The 23,415-nt window shown below is 41.1% G+C and overlaps 1 protein-coding gene across 2 annotated transcripts; it reads right to left on the bottom strand.

Moving 5' to 3' along the window:
• Positions 1-660: 660 nt before the first annotated feature.
• On the bottom strand, positions 661-23,213 carry WIPI2 (WD repeat domain, phosphoinositide interacting 2). 2 transcript variants are annotated; one of them, XM_033073959.2, is made up of 12 exons: positions 22,989-23,213; positions 14,428-14,510; positions 9,506-9,675; positions 8,228-8,324; positions 7,558-7,655; positions 7,063-7,155; positions 6,200-6,270; positions 5,456-5,563; positions 4,563-4,727; positions 3,450-3,557; positions 2,166-2,296; positions 661-1,370 (listed from the first exon to the last, which is right to left on the bottom strand). In XM_033073959.2, the coding sequence occupies exons 1-12, from the start codon at positions 23,060-23,062 to the stop codon at positions 1,258-1,260; spliced, it is 1,311 nt and encodes a 436-aa protein (XP_032929850.1). In that variant the 5' UTR covers positions 23,063-23,213; the 3' UTR covers positions 661-1,257. The 2 variants fall into 2 exon arrangements, with proteins under 2 accessions (XP_032929850.1, XP_032929851.1); XM_033073960.2 differs by having other exon boundaries at positions 2,199-2,296; positions 22,989-23,189.
• Between the last annotated feature and the right edge of the window lie 202 nt (positions 23,214-23,415).

Below are 23,415 nucleotides of genomic sequence, written 5' to 3'. Positions count from 1 at the left end.
AGTTAAGGATTTATTCCAAAACTGCCAAAGAAACTACCAGTCCTTGAGTGTATCATAAGAGGTACTGTGATGAGAGGGGGAAAAAAAAAACCAAACAAAAAGAAAGAAAAGAAAAGCATTGTTATCCAGCAGTAGAGAACTCAGAAGCAAATTAAATTTTCAAAATCACTTATATTTACATCTGAGAAAAAAAAACCAAACAAGAACTTCCACTATTAGAGCAGTACACTCAGCTCCAGACTGAGAAGAAGCAAGAATTGAGAGCCTTCTAGCAGGAAACCTTAAGGCTGTTTATAGAGTGGGGCTGCCAAACTCTACAAGGACTTCTCTCCAGCCTGACAGAATCCTTGCTTTGGATAATTTAAAAAAGGTATAAAAAAAGATTATTGCTACTCTGCCAAGAAAACAGGACAAACTACAGGAAAGAAAGAAAGTGCATTCCAAGTCTTTTCTCAAAAACCCACAAGCTTATCAGCCACCACAGGCTACAGACACCCAAGTACCAAAGACAAGATTCTCTAACAATCCTTTCCTCATTCTAGCTCTTCTTCCTGCAGCAATTCCTTCCCTTCCCTGTAAAGGCACTTTCTATATTCTATATCCTTATGCAGGGAAACACTTCCAAGTTTTCCATCTCAACAAACAGAACAGTCCCACAAATACACAACATTCAGAAGGAATTTTAATTAACAAAATGGTCCAGGAAAGGGAAGGGAGAACCCAAAAAAAAACCAGGCCATTGCATTTGAAAGGTTGCATGTCAGTCACTAGGTATGCCTGCAAGCCCATGCACAGGAAACCATTTGGACCTTTGTCAGTGCAGAACTAGTCTCAGCTTCCAGAACCACTTCTCTACTCCTTCCTTATATAGGCTAAATATTATATACATATATAAAAAAAATACAAACTTGAGTTTGTTATAAAGTGGCTTCTCTCTCTCTCCCCCTCCTATGCTTGCTTGGCACATGAATGCATGCAAAGCTAAGTAGGCTCTGAGGGCTGCACAAACAGCAGGTTTTGGCAACAAAAAAAATAAACACAGCTAAAATAGATAAGCAAGATTAAAAGCCACTGAATTGAAAACCATATATTTTTCCAATTGTATAGAATTAGAACTACAGCTACGACTTAAAACTGTAAGAGTCTGTCATCCTCTCTCCCAACTCATGTCAAAGTTCATAGCAGCATAACACGAGATTCCTCAAGAAACATCAAGCCAGTGTTCTCTGCTTCAGGAGTGAGTTCACAGGTCCAAGTTCAGTCTGTCCGAAGGATCATGGGGGGATGCTCACTGTCTTCGTCCAATCTAAGGGAGTTGGTTTCATCTTCCAGGCAAGTTCCACCCACAGCACCCAGTTCATCAGTATAGGCTGGAGAGAAAGGAACAAGGAGTTGGGGAATCAGCGGCAACAAAGTAAGGCTTGGATCCAGAGTGAATGAGCAGAGCTGAAGTACCAGGCATTACTTGAAATAGTTTCACTGCCACCCTATGTTTGTTTTTATCATGACTCTGTTTCATGACTGTGTTTCTCCAAGCCAAGTGCAGTTCATGATCAAAATTAAACTGTGTGTGTGTGCAGTGCATACTGGAGCTTTGGGCAGGCTGGTGTTTTCAGTCTCCACTGATGCAGTGCAGTACACTCTGGTATGTGCTGACTGCCCTCCCTTTGCAGTGAGGCACCAGACATGGCAAAAGCTCCACTGACTTGGAGAGCTGCAGCATAAACCAAGTTCTCATCCTCTTGATTTAACAGAGCAGTGAATCAGGCTAAAAGGTCGCTGTTCCCATAAGGGAACAATAGCAGCATTTATCAACCTTTCATAAAAAAAAATCTTTAAAAAGGGAGCAGGGCTATAATTCAGATGCTTTGCACAGTCTAAGCGCAGAACTGCCTCAAGAACCATGTGGCATGTGCTGAAACTATCACTACAGCAATCAACCACAACTCAAGACAAAATTCTACCCAGAAAGCAGCAAGACAAGTGATCCATCTACAGGAAGCTACTGCACACCACGAGTGCTCTTTTCCTACTGCTCACCAAGGCTCCACCTCGCACGCGCGGTTACGCAAAGCTCGGTGCGGACGTGGACCAGCTCACGCAGCCATCTAGAAGGAAGCAACAGGCAGAGGTGCTCCCTGCCCCATTCCCAGCCTTCTCCTTACCATGCCTGGTGGGTGAGGAAGGCACATATGTACCTTTAGTCACAGCAGCACTGTATGTCTGCGCTACCAACGGCCGGTCGTGGGATGCAGACTCCAGAATTTCATTGGCGGGCTCCATGCTGCCATCGAGCCTGCCAGGGAGAGAGGGGTTAGCTGGAGAGGTGATCTGGGCAAAATCCAAGATAGTTTTCAGCTACAGGAAAATATTTCATCTGATGTGCAAGAATTATGTATATAGAAATGCAACAGGAGGAACTCAGTCCCTCTATTCCAGAGGCCAGGCTAGAAAGCACCTGACAACACTTGGTATTTCTCTGAAGACTCCTCAGCCTCATGTTTGCCTCTGACACAGCATCAGGATCTAAATCCTAGTAGCTCATAGCAGGAAAAGAAGACTCCAAACAAGACTGCATGATTAAACCCCCCCATCCCAATCAGCAATATTGTGGGATATCTTGGGCTCTGTCACAACAGAAGCAGTTGCTTCATGCAGATACTACAAAGCCCTTTAGAGAAAGCATTTCAAAGATTAACAACTTGGTAAAAGCTTCCCTCTATTAAGGCTTCACTTCATCCCTAACCAGAGGTCATGCCTTCAAATTCTCAGATAAATGTATGATTTTTGACCATAATTGTAGGTTGACCAAAGCTGCAAACCTGAATTATCATCACGAGTTATTATCTTTAATTCTATGGTTGATCAAGTAATTTGACTGTATTACCCCAGCTTTTCCTGCCAACCCTTATTGAAAAACAGTGCATTGTCCTATTTCTGTAAGAGTTCTACAGAACTGTTACAGAACACCAGCTGCCTGGCCTATGTGCAAGGAAGTTTAATAAGGACACCAGCAGAGAGAGAGCAGGGATAATTTCACAGGCCAGTTTCCCCTCTGTGAAGTCAGAGTAGGATCTTTCTCATGTTTGTAGCCGCTTCATTTATTGATGAAGAGGATGGTGTCACACGTTTCAAATTCTTGTTTAAATAACTCAACTCAAAGTGCCAGGAGGAAACAGGAGCACAGAGAGAACAGTGATTGATCCCTCCCTGCACTGGGACAGGGTTAAGTTTCTGCTGGTAAAGCGGTGCTTGGTGTAGTGGATACCTGCAATGAAGGCTCAGGGGGATTCTGAAGTTACTCATTCATGTCAGAGGTCTGGAAACAGATTAGTTTGAAGAAATGAGCTGTTCTAAGTTAGACTTTTCCAGAACAGAACTAAGTTGGAGAAGAAACTGCATTTTGAGAGGAAATAAAATACAACAGTTCTCAGCTGATGTGGACTTACTTGTGCTGCTTCATTAGTGTGCACTCGCCTCCTTCCTGGGGGTCTAAGTTGTACATGTACAGATACCCATCAGCAGCTCCCACCAGCAAACGAGGGATCTTCTGGATTCTAGAGAGATTTAGAGCAGAAATTATTAAATAATAGATTATTAAATAACATAAGAAAGCATGCTTCCTCCCCGCCCACAGTTTAATGGTTAGACTCAATCTCAGAGGGTTTTTCCAACTCAAATGATTCTATGACTTTAAGGCATTATTTTCCACACTTTTGTTCCTGGACAGGGAATGCTGTTAATAGTTAGAGCACCCAGGAAAGAACTCTGTGTAAAATATTTACAGCATAACCACATTTTGGGGCTAACAGGATGCCACAGCAATCAAGCAATTACATATAACTCACTAAAAAAACAGATTCAGAGTTTACCATCCTGTTATCAAGCTTTGTGCAACTCCAGAGACAAATATTCTAACGGGAAGGATTTACTTATTTGAGAAATGTTACAAAGCTTAATTATTGCTTAAAGGGTGCTTTGAGATCAGAGGAGTGAGAGTATAGACATGAAGTCAATTTAGCATAAAAACTATAAAACCCCCACAAAGTAAGTTTACAACTGCTCAGCTTATTACTTTGGTAGCTGTGCCAAATGGGACCTGCCTTTGAGGAAGACAGCATAAAAGATTAGATTTAGTCCTCAAAATTAACTTTAATGAATGCTAGGCTGTTTTAGAGACAAGAATTATATGAACTTGCTTTCAAAGACTTCTTTAATGGTTAGGCTGGATTGCCTAATTTTGCAATTCACTAACAACATACACCATCACTCCCCATAGCACTAATGGAAACAAATGCCATAAAAGCCCATGGGTCTGATCTCAATATTCTAGTTTCAAAATTAAAAGACATCTTTAAACAACACTTACAAATGGGCTATTCCTATCCAAACATTATGCCCCCCTCCTCTCACAGGACTGTGAGGCGTTAGCTCTGCCACACTGCTCTAAAACTGGAATGATCACAGGTTGCTTTGCTGCAGATGAAGCTGTGTTTTCCAGCCTCTCCAGAGCCCAAACAAGCCAGCAGGGTGGGGAGTGCAGGCCCCATCTCTGTACTCACGTGGCAAGTGCACAGATGTTTTTGTGCCCACAGAAGGGCAGCCTGACTGTAGCAAAGGCTCTGCCCTGGTTGAACATCTCTGTTACTTGAGAGGGCAGATAGCTCGTTGAGGCCATCAGCACTTTTCCAAAGTAACCTGTCCAGGTTGTAGGCTCTTCCTGAGGTCTGCAAGTCAGAAGAGAAAAAGTGTGCAAACACTTGAAAACATTTGATTTTTAAAAGCTATTAAACAGCTGTTTCTCTTCAGAAGGACTAACATCCTTGAGAATTCTAACACACTTCATTTATGCTACAGGACAAAATGTGTCCTCCAATAACCTCAGCCTGTTATTTAAGTCTGTTTGATTGTAAACTGATACTTTTGCATATAATACTGTGTTTTATAACGTTCATTATACAAGAGCAGAGTCCACTGGAAAGTGCCACGCTTCAGGATTTTATTAATCTGTTTATCACTAAGAAAATCATTGTTTCCAGTAACTTCCACTGAAATGGAATTAACAGTGTCCTCTCAAATCATAAATAGGAACATTTTACAACTTGGTGCCTTTTAAAGGTCCCTGTATGCAGCTGGAAGACATTGCTGAGATAGCTCTTCCCATATGGATGTCAGAGGAGGTGAAACAAAAGTGACTGAAAATGTAAAAACTGCTCCACATTGCTCTGTGAAGGATGGCCAAGTTCTCTTTGGCAGAAAAACACCTTTTCTACTCAGTGGGAGAACAGTACACAGCTCAGCTGCAGTTGCTGATTCATAAGTGACTTCTTATGCCCTTTACTTTACAGTAAAAGTTCAAAAGAAGTCTGTCCACACTTTTGAGAACTCATTCTGTTTAGCAGAGCCAACTTTTAAGCCTTTTCCTTGAAAAATCTAAGGCACCTTTGAAACCTACTTTTCTTTCACAGTCTCAAGTTTGAAGATATGCACCGTCTCCGTGTTACTGGATGCAGACAGAAACATGCCATCCATGCTGAAAGCCAATGAACAGATGCTCACACACCTGGGAAAAAAGAGAAGAAAAACAAGGAAGTCAAACTATCTGGTTTAGTAGTCACCACTACTTTGCAAGTAAGAAAAAAACCCCTTCAATAATAAGCACTCTGAATTCTATTATAATTTCTTGAAGCTATTCAAACATAAGAATAATGATGTTCAGCTCTGATGTTGACCAGGTATCAATTAGTAACAATCCGAACTCAGTGTTACCCTGTACAAAGTACAGTGGAACCACAGAATTGCTGCTATCACAAACCACAACACCATTTCAAAATGGCCATCAATGGCCACAGCATTAGAAGGATGTAGAAGAGAGTAAGAATATTAGATGTACTGCCTCCAATTGCTATAAGAATACAATATATCCTCCAAAAGGTGACCCACTTTAAACAAGTTCCCTTACCAATAAATTTTTAAAAGGCAAGAGGGAGTACAGTTCTGACAAGATTGATTTGTAGAATAGTCAAGTCCAAAGGAATGAAATTGGAAAACATTCAAGCTGAAACTGTTATAAGCATACATGCAGGGATGAATGAAGATGAAAACAAGCAAAAAACTCAGGATGCCAGTTCAATTGCTGAACATATTGGAAATCAACCATAAGGAATAAGCACAGGTAATTAACCCAGCTGAACTTTACCTCTTCACTCCCCTTCGGAATTCAAAGAGTTTCTGTCCCTCTGGAATGGAAAACACTCTTATTACTGTCCCCTGCAAAGAAAAAAAATAAACAGATCATTTTTCATTTCAAGTTCATTCACTGTGTACTAGCTCTAGTGAGCAGAGTACAAGTAGAAGCAGCAAAGCACTTTGCTGTTAACTCATTGCTGTGATACAGCCCAGATACTACATGAAGTATTTATGGAGCTTGTTTGTAGGATGTGTTTGAAGAGTACAGAAACAAGAGGTGGGAGCTACTAATGGAGAGAACAAGCTGTGCATCAAAACCAGCCCTTCTTATCATATTTGGTCATGAAAATGAGCACACTAGGCAAGTACCACGAGTGCAGTCACTTGGATGTCTTTGTGCCTTTATCAGATGCAATCAGTTATACCTTTATAGTCTAAGGTTATTACTCAAGGAGCACAGGCTTCAGACTCTCTAATTTACACACATTACATGAACAATTTGTCATCACATGCCAGAGACTAGCAAGGCACTTCTCTCTATTTGGATTTTAACTGTCTTGTTTTCATTAGGAAGACAGCATCAAAACAAGACAACTAATTTCTAATAAGTATCCTGCACTAAAGGGAGAAGCACTCAGAGGACTGCCCTAATTGCAGCCAGAGTAAAATGTTTTATTTAAATAACCTTATTATCCAACATTTCACAGCATGGAAATTGTGTCAAATATCATTAACAGATCTTAACTTAGATTTCCCATTTTAACTGTAAGCCTTCTTTTCTGGCACTTGCACATGGAACTGTGCACACTTAAGATACTTAACAACAAATCTGATTTTTATCACTGTTGGCAAAGCAATCAAAAGCTCCCTTACCTTTTCTGAGGCTGTGGCAAGTTTAGTACCACTTGCATCAAATGCCAAAGCAGCCAAGGGACTATCATGAGCTGGGATCATATTGGCAGCTCTCTGCAGTGAATCAATAAAACAGAACCTTAGAACAGCACAGGTTAAAAGCTACATGTGACTGCATATTTAAGCACATTCAAGGCAAGTACAGGCCTTACTTTCTGGACAACAGCATCAATATTTTTTCAGTAACTTAAGTACATAAAATTATCACTGAAGCATACACATAGACAGCACAAGCAGCAGGAAGACAATTCAAATAGAAATTACTTGGTTCCACCCATTTGCCCAATTTTACTTATTCAAATCTAGTATTAGCACTTGCATTTTATTTGCTGACATTCTGTGAAACAAGAGATGCTGCACAGAAACCCAAGTGTCCAGTAATTCCTCTCTGAGCAAGTTAAATAATTTTCAAAATCTGCATCTTTAGAGGAGGAAACAGCATTCAAAGATTCTTACCAGATTGATAGTGTCAAAGACTTGTACTTCTCCAATAGTTGCACTTCCTGGATAGGCCAGGTAGCAATTATCATTGTTTATTGACAAAGCACACAACCCTAGGAGGGATGCAGAAACAGGATTATAAACAGGCAAATTCCAAGACTTATGCAGTAAAACTTTCTGATTTTGCTCTTGAGTAATAAAAATAAAGCAAATTATCAACAGAAATAAAAACAAAATGAGTAATCTCAGAGTCAACCTGCAGTATATCCAACTATTTAGTGTAAGTTTGTTTAATGTAAAACAGAAAAGGAAGAATATCAGTAGAGTTACAGTAACTGATTAAACAGCAAAACTTCCCATGTCTGCCATGATCCCTAAAGCATTAACCTGACAAAGTCTTTAACTACACCAAGTGATGTCAAAATCCAGTTTTTATCTCTCCTGTTGTTTTCTAACATTTCAACACATCCACTCCAGGAGACCAAAATACTGGGAGGATGCAGTTTAGGGCAGAGTCTGCTACTTGTTCTTAGCTGGATCAAACATGCAAGCTTTCAGACAACACTCATATTTGTTATTGTATTTGAAAGCAGAATTAACACCACCACATTTCCCTGCAGGGAACCTCAGACACTGACACAAAAAGCACTTTTCAGAGCTCTGCTGATTCCACCATCACATTTACCTGCAGGATTGGGAGGTGTCTCCCTGATTGTATGTAATACCTTCATGTCTCGTATGTTGTGTATATAAAGAGACTCTTCCAGACATACTATCAGCCTCTAGAAAAGGGAAAGGGGACAAAATGGTGACATGGAAATAGAGTTCATATGGATTTAACAATCTTAAAAAATTCTATCCCAAAATGCAGCAGGAACCTTCCAACAGAGAAGAGGCTGTACCCACCTGATGGGGAGAAAGGTCTGACAGAAGCCACACAAAATCCAGCTCTTGACACAAACACTGCACGTGGTCACTTGAACTGACCACTGCACCCACTTCCCTCACCCTCATCAGTGCAATCTGAACACATTCCCATTACTAGTTTAAGTCAGCAAGCCAGAAACCTCCTTATTCTTATTTCTTCATTCTTATTCTGTGCCAATTTACACATGGAAATAATGGAAATTACTTTCTGCTTTTGCTAAACAGAGAAAACAGACAAGACTTTTTAATCATTCATAAAGCCTATAACTTATCCATAATCATTTGTGAATGGTCTTTTTTAAAAATTCTTAGTAAGAATTCTTCATCACCTCATTTACTTTGTAGACTACATGTGGATGACTAATTAGACATTACTCATGTTACACTAACTCCCTGCGCCAGAAATCAATTTACCCACTCTTTCTCTCATGACTTTAAACAGGAAACCCCTCCTCCCCCCTCATATTTTGGGGGCAAAGACAGTCATTAAGATTTTCTCCTCTAGATGCCATTCCCACTAGTTTGAATGAACTGACTAAAGACAGAAGTCTGTATTTGCTGAAGAGCCTACTAATGGTTCAGTCATACAGCAAACTATGCTTGCAGGTACTTTAAAAATTCAACAGTTGCATGACATTTTTTAGATTTTATTTTTTGAGAAGAATTCAGCAAGCAGTACTTCCAACCATAACAATTTAATAGATAACTTTAAATTTTGGCCTGAAGAGAAAATGTCAGTCTTACATACTTTCACATTCAGGATGATTCACACTGGGAGGGACCTCAGGAGGTCTCTAGTCCAACCTCCTACCCAAAGCATGCCCAGTTTACTCAGGGTATTTCCCCAAGTAAATAAATAAACACAAAACCAGGAATATTTAACCAAATATAAATACTGAGAAGCCACACTTGGAAAGTTACTACTAAATTTCAAACAGCAATTCTGTCACTAAAAGGAGAGACATCAATCAGCAGAGGAAGTGCCAGAATAAGATCCACAAGCCCTCTCCCACATTTCCACCCAGGAAAAACTCACCTGTCTGTTGAGTTTGACAGCCAAGATGGTGTTGGAGTAACTGTAGTTGCAAATCTCTGTCCCCTTCTTAAAGTGACAAACTTTCAGCTTGCGTGGAGCTTTAAGGCTAACTATGGCCACCAGACTGCTGGAGAAGAGCCTCTCCACAATGCACACATCTTCTGTGTCAGCTGAGGAATCACAAGAGAAGGGAAAAATACAGAGGGAGATTTCAGGGAAGAAGAATGATGCACATCAACAGGAAATACTGTCTAAGAAAATCATAGAATTATAGATTCAGCCTATGCAAAAACACAGTTTATTCTGCCATGACAGTTCAGAGTCAAGGTGGGACATGGGACAGGTTTTTAAAGCAGAAAATCCACAACAGTGAGTGCTGATCTCCAAATATTTCCTCCCCCTTCCCCAAGGTGTCACACAAGTTTGTTTCAGAACAGTGTCTACTCCCCACACCCAAAATCCAAGAGAAAAATCCCAAAGTTACAAAACCCAGAAAACTGCAAAATTCCAGAATTGCACAACTTTCTTTTATCTCTACAGAAATCTAGGAAAACAAACATTTTTTGGGCTTTTTTTGTGTGTGTGTTTGGTTTTTGTTTTTAAAGCTGTATTACACTTGACAGAGTTTCTGATGACCCAAACCCTTGGCATTTCCATTTACCTGTCCATGAAGAAAGAAAAGTTTCAGCACTCAGAGAAGCTGGTGAAACTCATTTGCCACAAGACTGCTGCAGCCTCCAATTAGCATTTCCACATATACCATCTTTTACCTGACAGGTCCTAAGAGCAATTTGTGCAGGAATCTCTGATGCCCAGCATTCATGCAGAGCCATAAAACATCACATTTGCCAAGTGTTTCTACTATGGGAGCACTGAAAGCAAAGGAGGAACACAAACCCCTATGTGAGGGGACAGCAGGAGGGAGGAGAGCCCAGGATTTCTGGCAAAAAAAGCAATTTCAGAGCATTTGATCATAGCACAGCATTGGACCAGGCTGGCAGGAGGCCAGGTCCCAGCACCAGTTATCCTGGCATCTGTGCCTCCCTCTCCATCCCATAAAGTTCCTCTCCAAAGCCCCAGGAACACAGTGGACACAGTTGTCAGGGCAGTGAGAAGCTGCAGAGAGTTTTACCATGCTCTGCAGCCCTTTCATTACAGAACCCAATCAAGACAAGTGACTTGAGCTTTTGGCCTTGATCCATCAAAACAAATTTTTCAGGAGTTGGCTTCTGGATTAGCTCAATGCTTAATACATTCCAAACTACAAAACTGCCAGTAAAAAACAACAACAAAAACAGCACCAAAAAAACCAGCTTGTTTCTGAAGGCTTCTGTTTTGGCCAAGAGAAACATTTAGTAATTAATCTGCACTGTTCTCATCAGCAGTGACAGAAATTCCATGAAAAAAGTTCTGTTCAACATTCTCAGTATGTGACACTGCCATCATGTCTGCTTTTAAACTGCTTTTTCTGGGCAGTTATTGCAAGAAAATGAACACACAAAGTATTTAATGTCCTACATTTTTTGAGAGAAACAGCCTACTTATGAAAGAGGAGCAGGTTTATACCCTGCATTTTCAGTACTCCATGCTGCATAATTGACTTTTATCTACATCTTGTATTTAATATGGTACTTTTCCAGAGAAGACATAACAGCTCACAGAGGCTTTGAAAATTCAATTTTCTCATGCAACAGAGATAATGCATTTTAGTAATTACTTTGTTTTCAAGGAATTGTTCTCCATTTTTCTGATACTATACAAAACACATGAAAAAGAAATACAAAAATCTGCTTCAATAAATGTATGCAGAGACTTTGAAACGCAGAGGTCTGTGTTCTTGAATCAGAGCAGCTGCATAAAAGACTCTCAAATATTTTATAAGATGGGTTATCAGCTTTCCATCTTAGCCTGGAGTACTTCAAAATGATGACATCCTTTAACAAGAGTTAGAAGACCAGCACACAGAGACCCAAACCCCACAGTCTGACTGCTCCCAGCTCCAGGGCAAGCACAGCTTCTTTTCCCATCCAGGGACAAGTGTTCAGACACAACTTGTGGGATTTGTCACCCTCCCAGGCAGGCAGGAGAACTGGTATTTCAGAAGAGCAACAGCAGCAGAGATTCATATGGAAAAAGTGCTGTCCTATGCTGCACTGATGGTGGGCAGCAGGGAAGGCACACAGGGAAGAGCACAATCAACAACTAAGCCACCAGACAGAAGAAAAAAATTTCAATAAGCAAAATGCCTCAAAGGTATTGATAATCCTTCAGTCTCACCACAAAAAGACTATAATACAGACAGTTACCTTTAAAGAAAGGCTTTGTGATGGACATTTAATTAAATTCACTTTAAAAATACAGGATGCACCTCTGCTCCTTTGTCTTCCTTTAACAGGAAGAAGAGATAAAATCACTCCACAGCTGCCAAGTAATTTATGCTTCCCAAGAGCAACTATTCAAAAGGGTACCAGGCTATACTGCCCATCCTGTGCTCATCTGACCTGAATTAATCATATGTTTAGCAGCCCTAGAGCCCTATAGCAATGCTGTTACTCAGGTTTTGGTTTTTTCTATTAGTATTATCTCCTTTATTCTACACAATTGAGCATTGCCAGAAACTCAGATTCAAAACAGAGTAAGAACAAAAAGAACTGCAAAACAAATTAAGTATCAGCAGTGAGGGGAGAACAAGCAAACACATAACAAGATTAGTTTCATAAACACAAGCATGTAGCATCACAGACAAGAGCTGGTTAGAGCCAGCTAGATTATGATCAGCTGTGTCTTTATTCCAATTTTAATCCAAGAACATGAAGCATGTTAGAAGCATTCATTAAGCCTTTAAGCACCCTCCAATCTAATGCTTGTTTTTACAGTGGGATCAACTGCACAGGGAGTCAGGAGATTGGCAGACACAGGAGAAGTCAGTGATGGGAGCAGCCACATCTCCCATCTTTTTTTGTGTTTCTCTCAAACACAAGACAGCTGAGGCATATTCTGCAGCTCAGTTTAAACACCTACACAAGAGCTGGCAGATCAATCTTCCAGAAGAGAAGGAGGGGTCCTTAACAGTGCTCACTCAACACAAGAAGTCTTCAGAACCACTTAAACCAAACTGGGAAGTGGGAGGCACCCTGTTTCAAGATACCTTTCCTTGAGGAAAGGAGGTACCCAATGCACAGGAAGCCCTCCACCCTCATATCAACTTTTAACAGGCATGGTTTGCAAGTCAAACACTGAAAAGTATTTGACTCATACAAGAAACTGAAGGTCTCTCAATATTTTGATCTGCTTTGAGCCAAGACTTTCTGGCTTCCACAGGCCAAACCAATGGATTTTTTTGTAGTGAGAGTACAAAGAGTAATGAGTTCAAACTCATAGAGGGAAAATTCAGGCCTGGTATATGGAAGAAATTCTTCCCCATGAGGGTGGTAAGGCCCTGGCACAGGGTGCCCAGAGAAGCTGTGGCTGCCCCATCCCTTTAAGTGTCCAAGTCCAGGCTGGACAGGGTTTGGAGCAACCTGGAATAGGGGAACTGAATGATCTCTAAGGTTCTTTCCAATCCAAAACACTCTACTAAATATTATCTCATACTCTGTGCTCAGCTTTCATGGACTTAGCACTCAGAAATCTTAAAATATCAAAGAGTTTAAGTCAACACAAGGATCCCAGAACAGTCTGAAGCCAAGACTGGAATCAGCAGGTCAAAATTCAACTTCCAGCTGCCTTTATCAGGCTATTGCAACATGTTGAACACGGCACTTTATCCAACCTGTACTTTTTCTCTCAAGGACTACCCAGAAGATGCAGTCCTGCCCAGTGCAGGATATTTTTTCAGTGTCTTGTGTAACAGGGAATCATCTTCAGTCTCCTGGGGTGATAGCAGGGCAGCCACTGTAAGTGCCTGACATACTGCAGAGGTCAGGTACATAAACTCCACAGCAGAAAATGGAATCCAAGCCACTTATTAACCAGTACAACCAGCCCATGACTCACATAGGAAGATGGAGCTCCAGTACAATTTAACCTGACCACAGGTGCCTAATTTGAAGCTCCCAATGACTTCTCTCCATTGACTGTGTACAGAAGGAGGCTGTCATCCCAGGTAATGGGTGATCTGAATCACACCCCATTTCCAAACTTAACATGCCACAGGGTCAGGTCACTTTGGGAATGGAGTCTGAGGACAACTCTGTCATGGGATCTCACTGTAAATGCTGACATCACAGCAATTGGTACCAGCTGCTCACATGGAGTTTACAAGAAAGCAAGGATACTCATACACAGCATTCATAGTTGACTTATTAGCATCTCAAAAAAGGGAAGTTATGAACTGCTGGCAGAACAGGGGATACCACTCCTCCCCCAGGCCTCCCTCCACTTCAGCTCAGATCCTGCTCAACTGTGATCAGTATTGATAAGTTATGGGAATAACTCAGATGAGTTATTCACCCTTTTGGATGAGCAAGTCTGCAGCTATCGTGTTAAAGAGTAATTTTCTAACAGAAAATACTAGGATAAAAAAATATATAATTGAGGCTTTGTTTTCTTATTTCATAAAGGTATATTAGTGCTTCCATACCTCAACAGCCAGTATAAAGACCCAAAAGACACTCCCTCACATGAGTAAATTATTTTTATGCCCAGCTGCTATGTAACCTGGCTAAAACCTGGCTGAACATAAAATCAGAAAAGCAGAGTTCTCACAGCTACTACCAAATATCACACCATACCAGCTAAATATAAATATAGAGCATTGATTCATAGTTTTACCCTGCCTGCAATTACTGTTTTATATTTATGTGATATTTAGGTTCCTTTTATGCCAATTTCAAACAACCTGCAAAAAAGTGAAACATTTCTTATTCTTCCCACATTAAGCCAACTGAGGGGATTAAAAAAAAATAAAAAAAGATACTCACTGCATTCATAGATCTGCTCTAATTTGTCCACAGAAGAGAGAGAGAAGAATTTGTAGCCTGATTTACTGCCAACTGCAAGGGATCTGCAAAAGAAACAAGCCAGTCAGGAACATGAACTCCATCAGCTGTGATTACCCTTGGACAGATCATTACCCAGCTCCAAACCTCCATCTGGGTTAGCTCAGTAAGAAAAGTGATAACAAGTTTGTCCAAAAAAGTCATAACAGACACAGACAGCTTCCTCAATTCTGATTAGACCAAACAGCTTCAGAATTACAGAATGTGGGTGTGGAATTCTGCATCACATTTATGAAATGAGAGCTCATAGCCTAAAGTAAACCTAGTGCCCAATTCTCACCGGTGATTTCTTCACACAGGCTAAAAGCTTTAGTGTGGAGGGAAGATGATGACTTGAATAATGTAATGCAAACCAATTACATCATTGCCTCATCACTAGAGGTGACCTCCAAGACCTTTTAAACTGGGCTGTCTGGGGATTTTTGTTCTTTACAGTGTAACCACCCCCGAGCATCCCAAAAGAGTTTTCATATTAAAAAAAAAAAGTAATTAAAGACTGCCAACTCTAATTTTCTCTGGCTTTAAGTGATGATGTTCTAGCACCTCCATTGTTAGGTCTCAGTCTTACAGATGCTCATACTGAATCTTTGATCAGAGGCACCCTCTCAAAAGTGCCAGTCACTGATGTTAAACAGATCGAACAATAGCAGAACATTAAAAAACTGACTAAACCCCCTTTTTTCCTCCATTACTCAATTTTCACACTTAGCTCACAGACCATTTAATTGCTTTTCCAGCCAGAGTCAAAGGCAGGTCTTAAATTTTAAGCTAGGAAAACCTTTAGCCTGTCTTGCAGGTCTTTACACACCAAGGCAGAGGACAATGGCTCATTCTTGTTTCCCCTCCCCATTTGGAGGACGATTTTATGCCACAGATAAAGAAAATTAACAGTCAATACAGTTTCACAGGAGTGCATTAGCATGCTCATAGTTCATATATTTCTTACTGCCAAGAAACAGGAGGAAAATTTCAATAAAATACATTTCAATACCCTAAATTGTGGCAAGTCATTCAACACAGGGCTCCAATCCAAAGGTGTCATTCAGCCTGCCAAAAACGCCTTTCTGAACTCAGCAAGATGATTCTCTGCAACAATTAATGCTGCAATGAAGATTCCTAGATTTCATCTTCTTTCTGTATTTTCCACTTGTGGCTCCAAAGTGAGTCTTTTTTAAATTTCAGCATACCCAGAAGATTAAAAATTGTTCCTCATATAGTTCACCCTCTGAAATTAAGCTACAAAATCAACTTCTGTAGGATGGTGTGACCTTCTCTTCTAGAAGAAAATACAACTGGCACGATCTGGTTAGGAAATTATGTTTGAGAAGGTTTAAACCTTCAAATTAAAATATGAACCATGCAAGCAAGAGATTCAATTCCACAGATTCAATAACCAAGATATTAAAAAAAGTATATTAGGCTTAGAGATAGAGAAGCAATCATAAAACAAAATTTTGTTGCTGCTCCTCTAAGTCACCCTAGAAATACTGAATTTAATTTTCCTTCAGACAAAATCAGTATGTTCAGCAGTCTCCATCTGATTAATCACCAAAGACACTTCAGTGGTTTTGCCCAACTACTTTTGTACAACTCAACAAAAACTCACATTATGTGAAAAAAAAACCCTGAAACTCTAATTTGGTAAGACAAAGCAATGAATCAGCTTTTCCTGTATCATCTACAGTTTTCTTCAAAAGAAAGTTTAACAAAGAATGACATTAAAACTGTCACTTTGCAAAGGTAAACAAGCACTCCACAGAGTTAAAAAATAAATGGACTCACAAGACTCTTTGCAATATAAATGATCCACAAAAGACACAGGATGATTTCCTCAGAGAACCCCACACAGCAGCTATTTGTATTACTAGGCAGAACTGACTCCTGAATTGGATTTACAGCTTTAAATAAGAATACTGCTGAATCACTGTTTTACTGACAGGATCACTGAAAGCAGTAAGGAAGCCCATTTTTCTTGTCCTATGACTATACCTCATTCAAATGAGCTGTAGACAATGGCAAACAAGAATTTTGTACATGATAAAAATCACTAGACTGAACCCAAAATGCAGAAGCACAGAATGGACCTTTCCTTCCATGACAATTGCTTTTTGTTATTTGTTTCAGGATGGAGGTGAAGCCACAAATTATTTGTTTACACAGAGCAGTTCAAGTCAAGATAATTAAACCCATTTCAAGTGCAAGTGTAACTGCAAAATAACCCTTTTTCCTTCTGAACAGCAGTCTTGTTTTTAGAGGGGTTGCTTTGTTGGTTTGATTTTTTTAAACGTAGTCTTAAATTACTTCTTATGAAACTACTGGAAAAAGGCTTTTTATATGTAATAAGAACCCACTAGGCTGAATTATACCAGCATAATCACAGTGATTTAAATCTCTCATCTTCCCCTGCACTGATATTACACTTAAGCCCTTAAGACACCCCACAGCCATCTAAATGGCCAAATCCACAAAACAAGGACCTAGCCAAAATTACCTCACCTCTGGAAAAAATGTGCAAGCATATGGGGGAGAAATATGATCAATAAACCATTCAGCTCATGCTCAGATAGACAGTGGGTAACAAGAAGCTGCTGTGGTTTATCACAAGCTCCTTTTACAGCGTAGGTGTTGTGCTTTATAATCACTGATTTTCAGAAGCTGATGAGGGACTGAAATTGAAAATAAAAAATATTCTCTAAACCAGCCTTTTTTTCTCCTAACATTATGCTATACACATGTGGGTTTTTAGCTCTATTATGTGTAGCCTCTATTACACACTTTAGACTGTAGGCTCTGAGCTATTTCATTATGAAGGTTGTCTCCTCACTACAAAATTATCAATATAGCCATGATTTATGGAACTGTGTTTAGCCACTTTTTGCAGAGATAATGCTGCAGACTGATCCAAGACTACATAAATCTTGATAGTATTTTCAAGAGTGACTACCATAAATAATTAAAACTATCCTCATCAAGCAAACAGTGCTGGGAGATTGCACACACTCATTGGAAGATGCTGACACTCTAAGTGCACTCACCTAAAGTGGGAAATCAGCTGCTTCAATCTCTCTGGCTCTTTAGGAACAAGTTTTTTCAGCTGGGTTAGAATCCTAAAGTTTTCTTTTGTTTCTTTAATATACATATAGAAGGAAGAAAACCAGTTTTTCCCTTTCCATATCACAGAGGACCTTAACTACTAATCAGAAATATTCTACATTAATCAGAAGGTTCTTAACAAGGGCAGCTCTCTCAAAGATTAAATCAATTGCAGCTGCAGCATAAACATGACTCTGAAAGTCATTACTACTTTAAATAACTGGTTAATTAAGCCTACTTTCATTATGATACAGTCTCATTAGACTAATGTTCCATCTCATTTCAAAACCAATGTAAATTTCCACAGACAAAACATTCTGGGTTATGATGAAGAAGGGGAAAATAATAATAATAAAAGAAAAATCAATGAAGACGTAAGAATTGCTAAGGAATTACTAAGGAAATGTACCTTGCTTTATTTCCCCCTCCAAAATATCTGCTGCAACATCTCATGGACATGCCTTAATATCAAAGGTCATTATTTTGGAAAAGAGACACAGAACTTCATACATTCAATGTTTTTGTCAGCAACATTCTGACAACCCACAGGAGATTTTCCCATTATTCTTATATTAAAAGAAAACCCACAAACTTAAATCTGCTACACCAAAAGGAGACTATGCCTGCTCATCACTCAACATTTTCTGGGACAACAGAAAGTCCATCATCCAAATAAATATCACTGTTCTTGGGCCAAATCCCCATCCAAATGGTCACACAGTGAGGAACAGTTCCTCTGAGCAGCCCCCCTCAGCTGCTGTGCCCTCTGCAACAACAGCAAGAAACACAACATACGGTTGTCTCTCTCAGCTATCCTCCCTGAGTGTAGGAGCTACGTGACCGCTCTGTCCTTCCTTTTTTTGGTCTGTGTTTAGCTTTAAAGTCTCCTTGGAATAGAGAGCTCTCCTGTCCTCAAGGATCACGGGTGAAGGACACCTGAACCTAGGAGAAACAAAGGCAGAGGAGTGAATGCTCAGCACCTAACCCTTGTTCCTCCCACCACAAGCAGTTTACTACAGAGCTCCAAACATCAAAGAGTAAGGGGATGAGAATGCAACTTGTAGGACACAAAACATGCCAGATGCATATAGAGACAGCAGCATTTGCTCACCATGTAGAATGAAATCGATTTGTTTGGGAAATAAAGGGCAGAATTAAATTGGATAGAAGAAATACATGGATTGATACATGTCCTGTGTAACTCCCCACATAAATGAAAGCAGAGCCTGAAGAAATCCTTGCCAGTAAGGCACAAACCAGTGTTTCCTTAGAAGGCCAAACATGAGATTTCCTCTTCCCCTTTCATCAGGAGTCTGTTTTCAAAACTGCAGTGACTGTTTTGCTTCCAAATGCTGTCACACAATTACTTATTTAAAAAAAAAAGATGACTAAAACTTCTCTAATGCCCACTTGCCTTATTTCACAAGCAGGCTGTTCAGTGGGGTTATTTTTTGTGAGTGTGGGCAAATGTGTGCATATTTGTAATTGTAAGTACTTCCAGAGAATACCTGTGCAACAGCTTCAATACTGAAAGTTTTACCTATTATACAGATACATACAAGTTTTGGGATCTTGAAGTTATGCTTTGCTTAAAAAGTCACAAACTTCTAATCCATTAGCACTTCCCTTAAGAGATGTAAAGCTGCTACGAGTTTGTGAGCTGTTTAATTTTTCATAAATGTATCTGTGCTCAGTTTTAGCAGTTTTCCCAGAAGCAATACCAACTGCACTGGGGTTTTTCTTCCCAAGTATCCATTGTTAAAGACTCACAGCTGTAAAACCTACCTAGCACCGAGGCCACCCACAAGCTTCCACTGCCTGGTTTTGCTGGGACACCCGAATTCCAATCGGTTGCTCCACTTTGATCTGCAAGCTGGAGCTTCTGCCTCTCAATCAGAGAATGCCAGTCATGCCAAGTTGTGCAATGATTGATTCACTGGGGAAAAGGGCTAGGTCCAAAACAAGCACACTAACATCTTTGGAAAATACCCTTCTCTGTGTTTTTACTTAATGAAAACATTATATCAAAGAGAAGCCACAAACCAACCGCTTCTGCTGCATTATAGGTGAAGTGTTTTCAGGCAGAGTTCCAGTCCCAGCCAGTAATTCAAAACTCTCATGTAAATAAAGCTTAGGGCAATGTGGGATAAACAGGCAAGACAACACTTGCAATAATGCAGATACTATTCCAAGAGACAATGTCACTACACACAGCATCCATGAATGAATATTCCAAGTCTGGGAAAACCAAGGGACTAAAAGCAGGATAGAGGATATCTGCTTCAGTCACCAGGGATTGCAACAACTGGGAAAAGCAGAAGCAACTTCTATGATGAAACATTCTTATAACTACCAGCAATCCAATTTCCCAAGACTGAGAGCCACCATGAAGCTCATCTTCCTACAGGAGAGAGTAACTGATTACCAAATCTTCATAAAACCAAAGAAAAGTCAGCTCGATGCTTATTTTCAGAACTGGTTCTGCTGTGCAGGTAAGCAAGACACAGGCCTGAGTGGAACTGGCACCTTGTTAGGGTGAAGGTAAAAGCTTTAAATGTAGTAACAACAATGAGCCCATGTCACTTATTTTCCAGTTTTGTCTGTCAGCAATTTTTCTAATTACTGAAGCACCTTAAAGCATGATGTGAGCTCTACTGACTGGGCAGACATAAACAAAGCTTTTCTTTCATATACTGCCTGAAAGAACATACATTTGTTTACCTTGCCTGTCTGGAGAAGGGCTCCAGTTACCTGTAAAAGTTGAAAACAGGTGAGCTTTCTGAGGCCCAGCATGGGAAAGTGTAAGTCACTCCTAGTAAGTTCTTTTCAGCTCTTCTCACCTGGTAAACTGTGATCTCCTAGATATATAAAATAGAATACTATAAACCCAGAGAGCTGCTCTCTTGTTTCTCTATTCAAACAACAAACTAGGAGAGATCATGGGTGGGAAACAGAAAAAAAAATTAAATAAACTTCCAAAAAATTCTATTCTAAATTCTATTCAGTTTAGGAACTTGAATGCAACTTGGTTGTTTGGGCCACTTACCACATCAGACAAGGGTTTCACTGGGAAGCTGCTCACAAAGGCATCTGCAAGACTGGTTTTATACTCACTACTTTTCTTGGGGAGTTTTATTTAAGACACTGTTAGTAAGAAGAGATTATTCCTCATCATCCACCACCTCATTTATCTCTAAGTGTCCTTTTAAATTAATCTCAGAATTTTGAGACAAAAGTATGAACAGGAGCCTTTTGATATTTCTGTCATTTCTACATCAGATACCTGAATTCACAAATATTTTAAAATTACACAAAAGACCTAGTAAGACAAAACTTGGAATTGCAAAGATCTATGGGGCAGGTCTGCCTCACATAAAAGATACATCACCAAAATTCTCATAAATTAATCTCAAGGGGATTTTTATATAAATAATATTTTTTAAAAGCATCATTTATTGACACAATGGATATCAGAATACCAAATACAAAAAAAACCAATCCAAAACCAAAACCCAAACCAGCTATCAAATAACATTTTTTGGTTAGTTAAAAAAATGAAATGGGAAAAGTAGTGCAGCAGCACACCCAACTGAGGAATGAAATCATTAGCCAGGTGTCCCTTTTCTCTCCCTATAAACTTGATGTTATAAAGCAATTATCTTTACACTACTTGAAGAAAGATTTCAAGGTGTACAAGCCAAAACTCATTTAAGTAAGTTTATGTTATATTTGCTTTCTTTTTATTTCTGTCTTGGTTTTGTTCTCAAGTCAATCTGCATTTGAACTCTTGTTCAAATTAATTGAGGTTTTTTTGTCACAGCTCACGGATCTTTAGGTACATAAAGGTCTCCCCAAAGCTAAGGTGCAACTAAAAATGCAGAGATGCCACACTGGAGAACAGAGCTGAACTTCAAAAACTTTATCATGGCCTTTATAAACTGCAGAAGAAAGAGGTGACAAATCCCCTAGTTATAATGACTTGGGTTTTTTCCAGTAATAGGTAAAAAATGAATGGTAGCTAAGCAAAACTTGGTCATGTTTTATATGGACAGAGTGAGCTCTATATGGCACCCACTGAAAAAATGTGAAAAGCAGTTGCAGAAGTCTCTGGCTTGAATCAATATATGGATAATGATTTACTTGCAAACACACAGAGCACTACTGCTCCCCACCATAATTTACCACAAGTCATTTACTGCCAGAATCTCTTGTCTCAAATCTACCCAGCTCCAATTGCTCATCTCTTCACCCTCAACAAAACCTACAGAAGCAGGCAGAGTCTCTCCTGCTGTGATGTAACTCTGCTTGGCAGTCACCAGAAATAACCTTCTCACCTTCCCAACTCCCATGTGCTACAGGACGTGCTGAGGACAGGCACAGATCTCCCTCGTGAGGGTAAGATATTGTTGCTTGCAATAAGAACAAGCTGTTAAAAAAACAAACCCTCCACCACACACGTGGGCTACACTTTGTGATGCCAACCTGAGATCATTTCCTCTTACTCACTTCCTAAAACAAAACTCCTTTCTCGAGTACAAGTTCTTTCAGCTCCTACTCCCCCATTTCATCTCTCAGGTATTTAAGACAGTCAAATTCTTCTTTAAATGATCTTCAGTGCTCCAATCCAAACTAATAGGAGGTTCCTAAATTAAAAGCATTGCTTTATAATACCCCATATAAAAATTAATATGCCCTAATTGATCTAAATATGCTGCAATGATTAAGTAATTTGCGAGACGTGCAGCTTGAACCATCCGGAGCCCAAGGAAGCGCAGTTTCAAGGATCACAGAAAGGCCTCTTTTCTAAACCAAAACCAAAAGTAGCACGTGCTCATAAAAACATCTCCAAGCCTAACTCTTCCTGCTTCAACATAGCAGGTGACAATAAAATAACTGTATGAAAAGACAGCTCTAAGGAACTTTCAGATGAAGTCTTTGCACGTCCTAGAAGTCCTGGGGCTTCATGTCAGGCCCTCCTAGGGCTGAACATCAGCGAGGAGCAGCAGGAGCTCCCCTTCCGACCCCTTCCCCAAGGAACAGCCAGCGATGCCTCCCAGGCAGGAGCAGAAGTTCCCCAGGGGGAAGGAGAGGGCACCACGCTGCCCCACAGCTGGGTGTCCCCGCGGGAGGAGCGGCCTGGCTCCGCGGGGTCACAGCGAAGCCGGAGGGCACAGGGGGGCTGCTCCGGTTCTCCTCCCGCGGGGGACCCCGGCCCCGCTCCGGCCCCGAGGCCCCAGCAAGAGGCGGCTCCACCAGCGATCCCCGCCACGGGAAAGGGCGGCACCGGGGAGACCCCACCACGCCGCCGCACCCCGCGGCCAGGCCTGCTCGGGACCCCCAGGCCGCTGCCCCCTCCCCGGCCCGGGCCCCCCTCAGCCCGGCCCCCTTACGTGTTGTCCTGGTTGAAGTTGGCGAAGAGCAGATGGCCGCTGCCGGCGTCGCCGCTCTGCCCGGCCAAGTTCATGGCGGGACGGCCCTCGCCACCCCCGTCCGGCGGGGGGAGGACGAGGAAACACCTCCGGAAGGCTGCGCCCCTCAGCCGCGGCCGCCCCGACCCCGCCGCATCCCCGCCGGGCCCTTGTTTACGCGGCGGGCGGCGGAGCGGCCCCCGCGCCTGCGCCCTGCGGCCCCTCCCGGCCACCGTACGGCCAGCGCGCCTGCGCGAGCGCGGCGGCGCCGAGCGGAACGCGTTGCGAAGCTAAGCAGGCTCCACCGCGGCCGGCGGTGGATGGGAGACTCGGCACGTGCGTGTGATCCCCGGCTCGGGCGTGTCCCCGCTGTCCCCAAGGCGAGCGCGGCCACCACGGTCCTGTCACG

This window comes from Catharus ustulatus, chromosome 16, assembly GCF_009819885.2.
Source record: "Catharus ustulatus isolate bCatUst1 chromosome 16, bCatUst1.pri.v2, whole genome shotgun sequence".
In the NCBI taxonomy this organism is placed as follows: Eukaryota; Metazoa; Chordata; class Aves; order Passeriformes; family Turdidae; genus Catharus; species Catharus ustulatus.
The sequence above is the reverse complement of the archived record's forward strand: the minus strand, read 5'-3'. Positions and strand labels throughout refer to the sequence as shown.